Raw genomic sequence first — 14,206 nt, 5'->3', positions numbered from 1 at the left:
GTGAGCGGGGCAGGCAGGCGCCCCCCAGCCAGTCTGGGAGTGGAGCAGGCTCACTTAGGCGTAAAAGGGCCAGTGCCACTGCCTCAGGAGCCGAGTGAGCTGGTTGGCAAAGGAACGTCTCGTGCCAGATGGCTATTTTGGAAGGGTACTGATAGGGTCCGTGGCCCGCCCTCATGCGTGGCTGTGCTGTTCCTGTGGCCTGGGAGGAAACTGCTGCATTGTCCTGGGCCTGACTTGCCTTTCCTTATAAACACTCCCAAGGCTGATGGTCTTCGAAAAAGAGGATTTTTATGTACAACATTCTCTTTTCCTCAGTGTCGTCTACTAATATTTCCTGAGTATGTAAACTTCATATTTTATGTTATTTTATTTTCTTATTTTTAATGTTTGTTTATTTTTGAAAGAGAGAGACAGAGCGTGAGCGTGGGAGAGACAGAGAGAGAAGGAGACTCAGAAGCAGACTCCAGGCTCTGAGCGGACAGAGAGCCTGATGCGGGGCTTAAACTCATGAACTATGAAATCATGACGTGGGCCAAAGTTGGCTACTTAGCCAACTGAGCCACTCAGGCGCCCTGTAAACTTCATAATGTAAATGTTTTCTTCTCTTGTTACTTTTACATCACCTTATGGAGTTGTCCCGTCTTTGTTGAAATTACTTACCCAAAGCTCTGACTTTCCCCTTTTCTCAACAACAGAAAGTACAGTGAATATGTTTATGGACCTTTTTATTGCAGCCCCATAAACCATTTCTGAAATACCTAGGAAATTTACTCATCAGCATATGCCTCTAGAATGCCTATTAAAAAAGACTTGAGGGGCACGTGACTGGCTCAGTCAAAAGAGTGTGCAACTCTTGATCTTGGAGTCATGAATTCGAGCCCCACATTGGGTGTAGAAATTTCTAAAAAAAAATAATAATAAACTTAAAAAAAATTATTGAAACTCAGCACTCTCTGATGAATAAAGAGAAAAAAAAGTGGGCAGGATCCAGTGTTCACCGGGACCCAGCATGGTACCTGCACCTGAGAGACATTCATTCACTGACTGCTTGTTGAAGGGACAGTCAGCCTGTTTCTTGTAGAGGAACTGAAGACTTTTGCTTAAATTTGTGATCATAATATTTTTTAATTGACTTTTATTTTCTATTTTTATATTGAGAGAGAGAGAGTGAGTGTGTGTGTGTGTGTGTGTGAGTGAGAGAGAGAGAGAGAGAGAGTGGGGGAAGGGTAGAAAAAGAGGGGGACAGAGGATCCAAAGCAGACCTTGTGCTGACGGCAGACAGCCCGATGCGGGGCTCGAACTCACAAACTATGAGGTCATGACCTGAGCCAAAGTTGGGCGCTTAACCAACTGAGCCACCCAGGTGCCCCTTAATTGTCTTTTAAATTGTGTTTCTCAACTAAACTGTCTTCTTGGCTTCTCATTTTTTTCCTTTTCTCTCTGTGGGTCAAGTGATGAAGTTGAAAGAGTCAGAGGATGTGGGGTGAAGCCCAGTAAAGTACCAAGTGTGGAGGGACCCAAATTTAGGACAGTTGGGCCTGCTGACTCATTGTGTACCTTTGGGGGCATCACTGAGTCTTCCTAGGCCTGTGCTTCCTCCTCATGGGTTAGTAGTGCTCACCCTGCCTGTCTCACCAACTTGTGAGGGTCATACATGAATTCTGGTGCCTTGTGAAGGCTTAGATGTAGCCTCACATACACAGGACAAAATCTGGAAGGAAGCACCGTAGTTAAATATGAAATAAAATTTTCAACATCAAAATGGTGACAGTTTGTATACACATTGGTTTTCATTGTATGCCAGGAGAAGAAGATGAAGAAATGGAGCATCAGGATGAAGGCAAAGAGCAGCTTTCAGACACAGAAGGCAGTGGTGAGGATGAGCTGGGAAATGATCACAGTGAGACCACCCAAAAGAAGGTCAAAGGCCAGTCCTGCCCGAAAAGGCTTTTTACCTTCAGCCTCGTGAACTCCTATGGAACAGCTGATATAAATTCCCTTGCAACTGATGGAAAACTACTTAAACTCAACTGTAAGCATTTTCTTTGACCTTTCAAACTGGGCTTTTGGGGGCTTAGGGTCCGTTTAAAAATCCCATTTGCACTCAGTACTCACTGCACTGGGCTTTTGCCATCTCCCTATAGCTCCAGAAACAGACATTTGTGTGGTCCTTGGCTCAAAATTTCCTAAAAACTGTTTCCAAGACCTCACCCCCTGCCCTGGCCATTTTGTCAGGGCTTTTCCTTTGTTCCTTGATGACTTCGGATGGATGTGAGCTCTCCCTTCACCGCCACCACCCTCAGGACCTTTGCTCTGGGTTGCTAACACTTCTCGTACCTCTGGCAGCATTTCCCCAGAGCCATGTCACTTAATGAGGCCATGTGTTGTTTTCTTCTGTTCCATGAGATCGCTCATGAAATGTGCAACCCATGGTCATGGGTTGTGTAGGCTGTTTGTTAGCTGGAGCCTGTAACGGGCCGCCGCGCAGACAGAAGAGGCATCCGCACAGACTGCGCATTGTGCAGGGAGAAGTGACCCCTGCCTAGAACCAGCGCCGTGTCTCCTTCATTAGCAAAGAAATGAGCGCACTGTCCTTTTGCTCTCTTTCTTTTTTGTTATATTTCTTTAAAAAATTTGTTTGAAGAACAGCTTTACCGACGAGTTTCTGAGTCTCCATGTCTGTCTCTCTCTCTGTCCCTGCAGCTCCTTCCTCTCTGTGTGGCCGCTTCCTCTTGTACAGAGCCTTGCATGTTCTAGCCACCTTCTCGAACTCCAGTCTTTGACTCTCCACTTAAAACTTTCCATATCCTTCTACCTCTGTCTTGCACTCTGTGGCCTGGAAAGTGCAGGCAGTGAGCTGGGGCAGTGTAGGCATCACTTTTTTTTTTTTAATGTATTATTTTTTAATTTAATTACTTAATTTACATCCAAGTTAGTTAGCACATAGTGCAACAGTGATTTCGGGAGTAGATTTCTTAATGCCCCTTACCCATTTAGCCCATCCCCCCTCCCACAATCCCTCCAGTAACCTTCTGTTTGTTCTCTATAAAGAGTCTCTTACATTTTGTCTCCCTCCCTGTTTTTATATTATTTTTGCTTCCCTTCCCTTATGTTCATCTGTTTTGTATCTTAAAGTCCTCATATGAGTGAAGTCATATGATACCCATCTTTCTGTAATTTCACTTAGCATAATAACTTCTAGTTCCATCCATGTAGTTGCAAATGGCAAGATTTCATTCTTTTTGCCGACTAGTACTCCATTGTGTATATATATATATGTATATACCACATCTTCTTTATCATTTATCTATCGATGGACATTTGGGTTCTTTCAATACTTTGGCTATTGTTGATAGTGCTGCTCTTTTTTACCCCCCCTAATGTTTATTTCTGACAGAGAGCAAGCAACCAGGGGAGGGGCAGAGAGAGGGAGACACACAATCCGAAGCAGGCTCCAGGCTCTGATCCCAACGCGGGTCTCGAACTCACAAACTGTGAGATCTTGACCTGAGCTAAAGTCAGACACTTAACTGACTGAGCCACCCAGAGGCCCCTGGGCATCACCTTTTTCTCCTCTTGGGGATCGCATTCTTGCTGTGCCTAACATCCCTCATATCAAAACCACTTCATTATTTTGTCAGGTTTTCTCATGGGTTAAGGTGGGAAGATATATGTGGTTGCTGTTACTTCATCTTGATCTATGTTCTTTCAGTATCCTTATATAGTTAGAGTCTTTGGAACTTACTATGACATTGAGGAAATGTTTGCCAAAGGTTTTGGGGGTCCTGGGGTTCAGAGTAGACTGGCTCAAGATAAAGCATTGCTCTTGGCAATGGCTGGTGATAACAGGTGTTGATGGTGAAGACTGTTGTCACTCCTGTCACCTGAAGAGCCTCTCCTCTTGTTGGCTATTCAGTTATGAGTGACACCTTGGTCCTCCTCCACAGCTCGATCCACACTGGCCATCGATTGGGACAGTGAAACCCGGAGCCTTTATTATGATGAGCAAGAATCTGAGGTAGGTGACTGGGGACTCCTGGTCAGTGGTGCATGCTGGCTTCTGCTCTGGCTGTGTATTCGGGTCACTCTCCCCAGTTCCCCAGCAATTTGACAAATTCTACTGCAGATTGAAATGGAAAGCACTTGAAGATATTGTCATTATATGTTCAGATACTCCAGAAAGTGCATTATATTCCAGGCATGGGAGCTTGGGAGGTTGGCTTAACTGGGTTAGAACTCATTTCCCCAATAGAAGTCCACACTTTGTTCCCCACAGGCCTATGAGAAGCACGTGAGCATGTTGCAACCTCAGAAGAAGAAGAAAACCGCAGTGGCCCTGAGAGACTGCATCGAGCTCTTCACCACCATGGAGACCCTTGGGGAGCATGACCCCTGGTAATGAGGCACCCCATTCCAAGCAGGGGCACCTGTGTACCCTGGACTGAGCTCTGCTGTGGCCATCTCTGTACACAAAAACCCTTTTGAGGGGAGATGTGTCACTCTTTATCACATGGCTGTGACATGACTGTCCCTATATCATAGACTTTCTGTGCAAATTGTGTTTTCCAGACTAAGAAAAGCCATCCCTCTGTTTTGGAACATGGCTCAGAGAGAGAGAGAGAGGGACAGAGACAGACAGACACAGACACAGACACACACACACACACACACACACACACACACACACACACACACACAGAAGCGGCCCATGCTGAGTGCAAAAAAGATGTTAGGGGATTGTGGCTGTGCCTTGTGCTTGGGTGCCCAGGTTGCCCTGGCTCCTCGGCCCCCGGCTAAGTGGAGGTTTCTCTTTTCTTTACAGGTACTGTCCCAACTGTAAGAAGCATCAACAAGCCACGAAGAAGTTTGACCTGTGGTCTCTGCCGAAGATCCTGGTGGTCCACCTCAAACGTTTCTCCTACAATAGATACTGGAGAGATAAACTCGACACAGTCGTGGAATTCCCAGTCAGGTGGGTCCCTGAGCTACAGTGTTCTTAGGAAAATGGTAAAGTAGGCAAGAAATCTAGGTACTGATTGGCTGAGAGTTTTGCGACCAAAGGCTTTTCCGCGTTAGGATGTTTGTTGTTCCGCTCTGGGCTGTTAGACTTTGGCTCACTCCCTCTCCCCATCCTCCCACGTTTGGGGAAAAGATTCTCCAGCAGAGTACTTTCCAGGCTCAGGGTGATGCTGGTCATTGCTACCACCTGACTGAACTGGTCATCCCATCCATCATTGGTCCCAGGGAGCCTGGGCTCAGCTGGACAGCACAAACACAGGGCCTCCGCTTGTTAACAGGGCTACAAAGTAACCAGAGTGTAGTCTGCTGAGGAGAATTGGGGCTGCAGGTTGGGACGCAGAGCCACCTGTCCTATCCCTGGGGTAGAGAGTGAGACTGGCTGTCTACTCGTGTCCTCAGGTCCCAGGATGCAGAGCATAACTGATGCAGGAAAATAAGTCAACCAAAGAAGAGTTGGTCCACAAAATACAGATTTTAGAGTATTTCCCAGGTAGTGGGACTATAGGTAGATAATGAAGTATGTAGATATGTCACTGGGAGAACCTAGGTGGTAGCTACATGAATATTTGTTATAAGTTCATTTAACTTTTCTTTATTTTGAAATTTTCAAAATAAAATATTGGGGGGAAAGTTTTCTGGGGTCTGTTTTGTTACTTAGCTAAAATTTTTATAGCACCAACTAGAATTTTGGTAATAACAGCCATTTCTACAGAGTTGCTGCAGCCCTCTCGTCTGTGCCTAGAGCCCTGCCTCGCCACTTGGTCTGGGGCCCGAGTTAGCCAGGCAGCTTCTCCTCTCCAACCTGAACATCTCAGTGCTCAGAGCAAGACCCCAGGGCCCGTGCCGCCAAGGCCTATTCATTCCTTCCTCTGCAGTTAGTTTTTGAGTGTTTCCCTATGTTCTATCGTGGGAGTAGTGGGTTACTCTGACTTCTTTCTCTGAGTTTAATGTATTAAAGACCATTTTTGTGTTTTGTGCTCAGAGCTCTGAACATGTCCGAGTTCGTCTGTGACCTGTCAGCAAGGCCTTATGTGTATGACCTCATTGCCGTGTCTAATCATTATGGAGCCATGGGGGTTGGCCACTGTAAGTACTGGCATCTCTTTCCTCTGAGATGTTGAAATGCCCTCAACCAGTCTCTCACCAGCCTCTTCCTGTGTGCCAGGCACTGCCCTAAGCACTTTCTTTACACAGCACCTCAGGCCTCAAGTGTCAAGGTTTCAGTCTTGGTCCAAACTGCTGTTTCTCTATTCTGTCTTTTTTTTTTTGGTCTTCATATTCTTGAATCTGATAACCTCCCCTCTGGGAATCTATCCTAAAGAAAGGACTTGACACTGGGTAAAAGCTTTATGCACAGAGATATTCACCTCTTTATAACAGTGATAAATTAGTATCAAGATTGCTGACCCACAGTTGGCACTACTGTCTGCGCACTTGATGGAAGAGCGTGCAGCCATTGCAAAATAAAATTAGTGATCACAGGGGGAGACGCCCATGACGTGTTCAAACCTGCGTCATTGCAGAAGCTAGTGTGAAAATTACATTAAAGCAAAAAGCAAGAAAACCTTCTCTTTGCTCTACTTTATTTTCCAGTATGTCAGAATGTGTAGGTTTACTTTTATAATGAAAAGACTTATATTTTGTTGATTACGGAAGGGTATTAGTGATGTTGAAGACCTGGGTTTCCTCCCATTTCTGCTGCATCTGCACCATGCCAACTGCCACTACACCCAGTATTAGGACCCTAGAGATGACACCATGGGAGATATCAGTTCCTTTTATATTCTCAGCAGATTACAAAACTGCCCTAAGCCCCAGTCTTCTCCCTTGTACTGGTAAGCTTTTTCTGTTGGCTCAACAGTCTGCTCTCCTGCCCCTCCCTTTTTACTATATCACCTCATGGCTCACTCAGGTTGGCTGCTCAGTGTCCAGCCCTCTTGTCTACCTTCCAGGCCATCAGAAGAAGAGGAAAAGGGGCACAAACTTCCCCTTTAAGCCATCTTACCAGAAATCTCCCACAACTCCTCTGTGTACATCTCATGGGCTATAACTAGGCACATGGCTACATCTAGCTGTGGGAGAGGCTGGGAAATAAAAACTGCACCTGTTTGAAAATTGGGCTCTACTGGAATGGCTATTGGCTACCTCTGATCACATCATATCCTGCAGCACTTCCTGCAACTTTTTTCCTCCCAAAATTAATTTTGGTATCTGTGTTCATGCATGTCAAATGAATTTACTTTAAAAAAATGAACTTACTTTTAAGTACTATTTTAGTATATAAACATACCATTTGGGAAAGTTTCTTAGCCTCCTTATCCTTCTGTGTTCTCATCCATGAGCTTAGCCTGGTTGTGTGAGAACCCACATTGGGTCCACAATTGGAACTCCAGGATCGAGAACCACCACTGTGGCTGTTTTGACAAGCACGGACAATGGGGACAGGCTGTCGGCACCTTCTTCTGTGTTCTTCGCCCCTGCTTTGTGTAGGTGCTCTGATGAAGAGCTAAATGGCTGGCCCAGAGTCATGTGGCAGGTGGAGACTAGCACCCAGTCCTCCATTAGAGTCTGTCGTCGCGTAGAGTCTGGGGAGAGCAGGAATTGGTCATTGCTGCTGGGATTGCTGTTGTAAACACATCCTGCTAGGGAACAGTATAGAATCAAGACAGGAAGCATTGACTGTGGGAAATGCTTAGACCACCGTGAGGCATTGTTATCCAGCCACAGACTTGGACTCAAATTTATCTTTCTCTGAAATTGATGACTGTGAGTCATCTTGTCCACATCCCCAGCTTTGCAAACCCAGATGCCCAGCATGTCCCTTACCAGGATTACCCCAGAGGCTCCAGAGGCAGAACGAGGCAGTAATAGCCATCTCCCTGGACCAAGTGGGGGAGTTTGACGTGGCCTGTTATTTTGAGAGCCATTTTTGCTTAAATTTTTTTTTTTAATTTTTTAATGTTTTATTTATTTCTGAGAGACAGTGTGAGNGCACAGCCTGATGCGGGGCTTGAACCCACAAACTGAGATCATGACCTGAGCTAAAGTCAGAAGCTTAACCAACTACACCACCCAAGTAACCCACAAAATTACAGTTTAAAGCCTTGGTCCCTGGGGCACCTGGGTGGCTCAGTCGGTTAAGCGTCGGACTTCGGCTCAGGTCATGATCTCGCGATTCGTGGATTCGAGCCCTGCGTCGGGCTCTGTGCTAACAGCTCAGAGCCTGGAGCCTGCTTAGGATTCTGTGTCTCCCTCTCTCTCTGCCCCGCCCATGTTCGTGCTCTGTCTCTCACTGTCTGTCAATAATAAATAAATGTTTAAAAAAAATTTTTTTAAATAAAGCCTTGGTCCCTGATGACTCCATTTTTACCTTTTCAGAGCCTTTTTGAGAAAGAACAAGTTTCAAAAAGGAATTGTCTTTTGGTTGTTAGCTATAAATTTAATTTCAGGGTCTTTGTTTTCTTTTATTTTTTAAAATATAATTTATTGTCAAGTTAACTAACAGAGTATACAGTGTGCTCTTGCTTTTGGGGATAGATTCCCATGATTCATCACTTACATACAACACCCAGTGCTCATCCCAACAAATGCCCTCCTTCATGCCCATCACCCATTTTCCCTTCCCCTGCACCTCCCCATCAAGCCTCAGTTTGTTCTTTGTATTTAAGAGTCTTAGTTTGCCTCCCTCTCAGTTTGTAACCTTTTTCCCCCCTTCCCTTACCCCATGGTCTTCTGTTAAGTTTCTTAAATTCCACATATGAGTGAGAACATTGTTTCATATTTTTAGAGTTTTATTACTGTTCAGTGTAATAAACGAGCCAGACTAGTTCTCTGGTGATTGCTAGAGGTATTTTCTTTGTTGACTTGGCAGACACCGCATACGCGAAGAACAAACTGAATGGGAAATGGTATTATTTTGATGATAGCAATGTGTCCCTGGCCTCCGAGGATCAGATAGTGGTGAGTAGGCTCTAATACTTGGTTCCTCCTCTTACCTTTCTGGGTAGAAATCTCCTGGGTCTGCTGGGAAGAGTCTCCTGGGCTGGTTGGTTATTTGGTCATCCTGATGTGACAGCGGGAGCTGGGTGTGGTGGAAAAAGAGTTGACTGCCATTCCTTCTGGGACCCTTCCTAAATGAGAAGCTCAACTCTCTGGGTTCTGTCAGGGCGCTGACCTTTCCCCACTCTGGGTAGAGTCACCTTCATGGTTGCCTCTGTGCATGGACGCACAGGGCACAATGGCAGATGCCTGAGAGTGGGTCTGGAACAGTGAGAGAAAAGCTGGGGAGAATGGGTGATAATTCCAATCAGTAAATGAACTTTTCCCCTCTTGTGTTTTAGACAAAAGCAGCTTACGTGCTATTTTACCAACGTCGAGATGATGAATTTTATAAGACACCTTCACTCATCAGTTTTCCCGGATCCTCTGAGGGAGGGACGAGCCCAAGCGGCTCGCAGCAGGGCATGGGCGACGATGAGGCTTGCAGTATGGACACCAACTGATGCTGCCTCCGTGACTCTGCCACCCCACAGCGCCAGTGTAATCCCCCAGGAGAACATCTGACACCCTGGAGACTACTAGTCTAAAAACCAGATGAGGAAATTCTCTTTTATGAGCAGAAGAAAAAAAAAAAAAAAAAGACCCTGTTTGCTCAGAAGGGTTATGTCAAGAGGCTGAGTTATTTTTCTTTTTATGCAGGTGGTGAGAAATTTCTTATAAGACCTGTGGGGTGGAAATTAGGGGGTGGGGTGGGGGGTGCACAGTGGAGTAAGTCCTGTGCATTCTAAAGAATGGAGAGGAACACTAATTGAGTATGAAGACCTGCCGCAGGCTGCCCTGAGTTCCTGGATTTCTTATTCTGGTGCTGATTACCGGTCACCCCAGCAGTCTGCCCACAGTAAACCAAGCCTCAACTTCACTTGATGTTGTCCCCTTCTCCCTTGCTATGCACTGAGATGGGTTTATAATTCCCTCAAAATTAGCCACTGAAGCCAGTTTCTGTATCCCTTTAAGTCATCTTGGAATTTCCATCTTTCTTCTCCCTAATGAAATGAAAATATTTGGTGTTGGGGTCCCCTGCCCCTCAATCTCGTGTGGAACCTAGCAGTTCTGTTAAGTCCCTCACCGTTCTTGATGAATTGAGACTGTTGGATACAGTGTGGAGCTTTTATTAGGCATCACTTAAAAGAAGTCGGTTCACAAAACTGCTGGGTTCCGTGGCCCTCAGGTTTCTCTCCATGTTGGCTTGAGAACAGGAACCTTCCCTTCTTGCCAACTTTGGTAAGAAGTGAGATCGCCCCTCCAGTGGCTTCTGGGGGTTCCGCGCCCCCACCTTCTCCCAGGCGGTTCCGGCCCCCGCAGTCCTCACCAGCCTCCCTCGGTGGGCAGGGGAGGGGGGTGGGGATCCCGCTAGCTCCGTTCCCCTCTGGACCACATGGGTTTAAAGAACTAGGTGGTCGTCCAGGCATTCTTGTCTGACCTTTAACCTTTGGGGGTGGGGGAGGCGCCGNCCCTACCCCTCCCCCTACCCCTACCCCTACCCCTACCCCCACCCCCTCTCCCACCTGGAGTGTGGGTTACTGTGGCCTCTGTCCTGTGGCGTGGATCAAGCTCCAGGAGATGCGCCTTTCGGGGGTGGTTTGCAGCTTGATATGTTAATGTTATATTCCTGATGCTCTGTGCATTCCTAATGTATTACATAATAAAGACATGGTCGCTTTTAGGGGAAATGTCTGAAAAACTGAGAAGATGCAGAAAGGAGCTGACTGCAGCCATTGACCGGGCCTTTGAAGGTGTCAGTCATTCCAAGGAGTGCTCAGGCCAGCAGAGGCTGGAGCAGGACACCGCGCCGCTCTCCTTCCCCCTCCCTGTGCACCGGCTTCTTTGCAGGAGGCACCCGCTGGCAGCCTGCTCCTCCTCCTCCCTTGCTCCTTTCGCTCCAGTCCCTTGTGCTCCTGAGACTGAGAGCCCTGCTTTTGCTCCAAACCATGCCCCAATGAACGCAAAGCCACATGCTTTATACTCGAAAAGGAAACCTCTGGCCAGTAAAGAAAACGTATTGACGCATTCCTCCATTTTGGCACCGGAAAGACAGTTTTGGAGAGCCACAGGAGATGGGGAGAACTGGAGAAAAGACAGCCTAAGGTGATTCCAGTTTGATAGTGTAAAAAGTTACGATTAAGGGGATCTCATTTCTAAAAATTCCGTTTGAAGTTCCTAAATTGAATTCATAGCACTGCCTTTGCCTCCCCCTTAGGATGGTCAGACTAGTCCTAGAAAGTACCTTGCAGGCCCTACAGGGGTAGGGAACGTTAGAGAACCTGATTTCTAAAGCGCTTCATTTTTTATGCTGCAGAAACAATGTCCATACTAGGGACAAACTGAATGGATACTTCCTGCCTTCATTCTTGCTTTTTCTCCCTTCACCCCACCCCACCCCACCCCACCGGTTTTTAGGCCGTCCCTGGGTTAAGATGTCCCCTAGACCTTTTTACTCCCTGGTAGCTTTAAAGTTTATTTAAGTAATCTCAACACTCAACGTGGGGTTTGAACTCACCACCCCGAGACCAAGAGTCATATGCTCTTCTGACTGAGCCAGCAGGGCACCCCTCTCCCGGTAGGTTTAAACTGCCTGATTCTCAGCACCTTGATTTGGAGAAAGGATGACCTTATGGGATGAAACTTCAAGGTCCTGCCATCTTGGCTGACCCAGAGGCAGAGAACAAAGAAGCTATTTAGTTGGTTCCATTCTACAAATGTCATGTGGGTATTCATACGCATTAATGCACTGTCTGGGATACTTGTGAGTCATTAGGATGATGCTATTAGTCAGCCTCACTGATTTAGCAGTTTCCAGTTGTCCTCTCTATACGCAGCACAGAAGACAGTTTAAAGTTACCAGTTTTGTTTTTAAGATTATCTAACACTGAGTTCCCTACAATATTTTCTTGAAAGAGGCTCTAATCCTCTTCCTCTTCTTCTTCTTCCTTCTTCCTTCTTTCTTCTTTCTTCTTCTTCTTCTTCTTTTTTTTTCCTACCTGGGGGTTGCAGAAAAGATATGGAAAAAGATTTGAAGGTTGACTCAAACATGCCACTCAGCAGTTCTAGCCAAGAGGTCACAAAGGATCTGCTTGATATGATCGGTGAGTACAGAGGGCAGGTCTGTCCTCTCCTTAGGATAGGTCCTTCGTGCAGGTCCTGAGTCAGCAGGTGTCTTAAAAAAAAAAAAAAAAACCACTGTCTTAGTTCTCATCCATCTACATGGTACATTTGTTTTCCCTATGGCAGGCTGTCTGCATAGAGCCCTCATGGAACTGATAGCCTGATGGAGTCACACAGGAATCGGGTCATTTCATAAATGTCTAGTACAGTGAATCCCTGGATATAAGGGACAGTGGCTCCCCAGGACTTGGTGGTTGAGTTGAGACCTGGAGTCAAGGATATAGGCAAAGAGGGGGCATGGTGGGGTGGGTGGGTAACATAATATTAGAAGGAAGGATCCCCAAAGCTCCCCTGTAATTCCAGCAGCCAGAGAAAGCCACTGTTAACATAGTGCTGTACATCCCGTCAGAGGGTTTTTTTCTACACACACATCTGTACATTGTGTAAACTATGCATGACCTATTTTTATTATTATGTATGTATGTATTTATATATGCTCCATTTCTAAATGACTCACACCGTACAGTGGACCAACAGCCCCTAGTTAAGGGATGCATGGCCTTGGGGGCTGCCTGAAGCTCTTGTCTCTGGAAGTGTCTCCAGGTTATGGAGATGAAAAGGAGGCCTGGTGAGAAGATACTCCAGGCCACAGAGCAAGACCCCTGCCAGCCCACTGTGAGAAGACAGTCTCCTCCAGTAGTCCCAAGAGGGGAGCTGAAGTCACCTGCCTCAGCTCACTATCTTCCACACCCTTGCCAGCCCCAGGCAACATGTGGATTCCCCAAAAGACTGGGGTTTTTTTTCACACTATGTCTGGTCATGCCTGCAGGTCAGGGAGTTCCCTGAGATCCAAGACAAGCGTATGCATCTCTGTGTCCTCCCACTTACACCTTCCTTGGGAACTGGCAGGTAGTTGGGCTCAAGAAATGTGGAGCTGAGAGGGAGGGCTTCAAGCCCACCTAAAAATGAGGCCCTCACTCTGGCAGCTTGCCCGCCTCAGAGCAGCAATGCCAGGCTTGGCACAGTCCCTGAAGAGTGACCGCCCATTTGTGGGTTTTAACTTGGGCCTGGAATGGCTTTGGGAGCCTCTCACTGGAATTGTAATGCGGGATGTTCTTATTTTCAAGACCATGCAAGCATCCGAGCTATTGAAGAACTGGCTGGGAAGCTAGAATTTGAAAACACGTTGAGCCGCGTGTGTGGCCACTGTGGAGGCTCGCCCTTCAGGGAGGAAACCTGGGCTCTGCTCTCGGACGAGAGCCCTCAGAAGGCCTCAGATGCAGAGCCTGGCAGCCTCAAGCAGGCTTTCGATGATCACAGTATCGTTGAGACTGTGCTGGACTTGGAAGAAGACTACAATTTGATGGCCTCTTTTAAATACCAAATTGAGTAAGGACAGCTTTGGTTCTTTCCAGCAGGAGGCTGCCTCTCAGGCAGTGATTGGTGTCACTGTGGGCCACTGCCGAATGGCTGGCAGAACTGGGTTACCACACCGTCTTTAACTTCTAGTTGTGTCCCTTTTTGAGCTGAAAGCCCAATTTTTTTTTTATTGTTGCTTTGAAATGTTTCTTATTGTTAACTTTTTTTATCACTTTCCTTGAAATCTCAAATGTGTTTTTGATTGACATTTAATACACCCAGTACCCAAGGCAGGTATGGGTCGTGGGCCTCTGCTGCGTCTTCTGGTATTCTTTTCCCATGGGCCCGTGAGTAAGTACTGGGGCCACAACCAGGGTGGGCTTTGTGCACTCCCTGGGACCAGCCCAGCCCAGGCCAGCACAGCCTACACAGACTGTGGCCTCAGGTGCTCTGCCACCCATGCACACTTTCCACCCTTGCACAGGGCTGCCTGTTCTCTGCACGGGCTCCATGCTCTCCTCTTGTCCAGACCAACCTCCCGTCAGTGTCCCCCAGCCCTGCCCCTGTTCAGCTTGAAAGCCTCTGCAGGGACCTCATGGTTGTGTTGGAGGGGCGGATCCCCTCCTGACAGGACACTCCCATGAGGCCTCCCCACCACACTCTCCAC

General features: G+C 46.9%; 2 protein-coding genes across 3 annotated transcripts in view; both read left to right on the top strand.

Annotated features, from left to right (window-relative positions):
• Positions 1 to 10,106, top strand: part of USP4 (ubiquitin specific peptidase 4) — a 46,114-nt gene extending 36,008 nt beyond the window's left edge. For both annotated transcript variants that reach the window (XM_077777186.1, XM_077777187.1), the window contains 7 exons: positions 1,805 to 2,032; positions 3,948 to 4,018; positions 4,277 to 4,395; positions 4,823 to 4,972; positions 6,002 to 6,105; positions 8,891 to 8,979; positions 9,360 to 10,106. In XM_077777186.1, the coding sequence (XP_077633312.1) occupies positions 1,805 to 2,032; positions 3,948 to 4,018; positions 4,277 to 4,395; positions 4,823 to 4,972; positions 6,002 to 6,105; positions 8,891 to 8,979; positions 9,360 to 9,521 (923 nt within the window). In that variant the 3' untranslated portion in view covers positions 9,522 to 10,106. The remainder of the gene's footprint in view (positions 1 to 1,804; positions 2,033 to 3,947; positions 4,019 to 4,276; positions 4,396 to 4,822; positions 4,973 to 6,001; positions 6,106 to 8,890; positions 8,980 to 9,359) is intronic.
• A 440-nt stretch (positions 10,107 to 10,546) lies between these two features.
• Positions 10,547 to 13,849, top strand: CUNH3orf62 (chromosome unknown C3orf62 homolog). The gene is made up of 3 exons (XM_077777185.1): positions 10,547 to 11,163; positions 12,070 to 12,161; positions 13,308 to 13,849. The coding sequence occupies exons 1-3, from the start codon at positions 10,691 to 10,693 to the stop codon at positions 13,571 to 13,573; spliced, it is 831 nt and encodes a 276-aa protein (XP_077633311.1). The 5' UTR covers positions 10,547 to 10,690; the 3' UTR covers positions 13,574 to 13,849.
• Positions 13,850 to 14,206: the final 357 nt, after the last annotated feature.

The sequence above is a fragment of the Crocuta crocuta genome, unplaced genomic scaffold (genome assembly GCF_008692635.1).
Source record: "Crocuta crocuta isolate KB4526 unplaced genomic scaffold, BGI_CrCroc_1.0 scaffold77, whole genome shotgun sequence".
Taxonomy (NCBI): Eukaryota; Metazoa; Chordata; class Mammalia; order Carnivora; family Hyaenidae; genus Crocuta; species Crocuta crocuta.
This window is presented reverse-complemented; position numbering and strand designations above follow the sequence as displayed.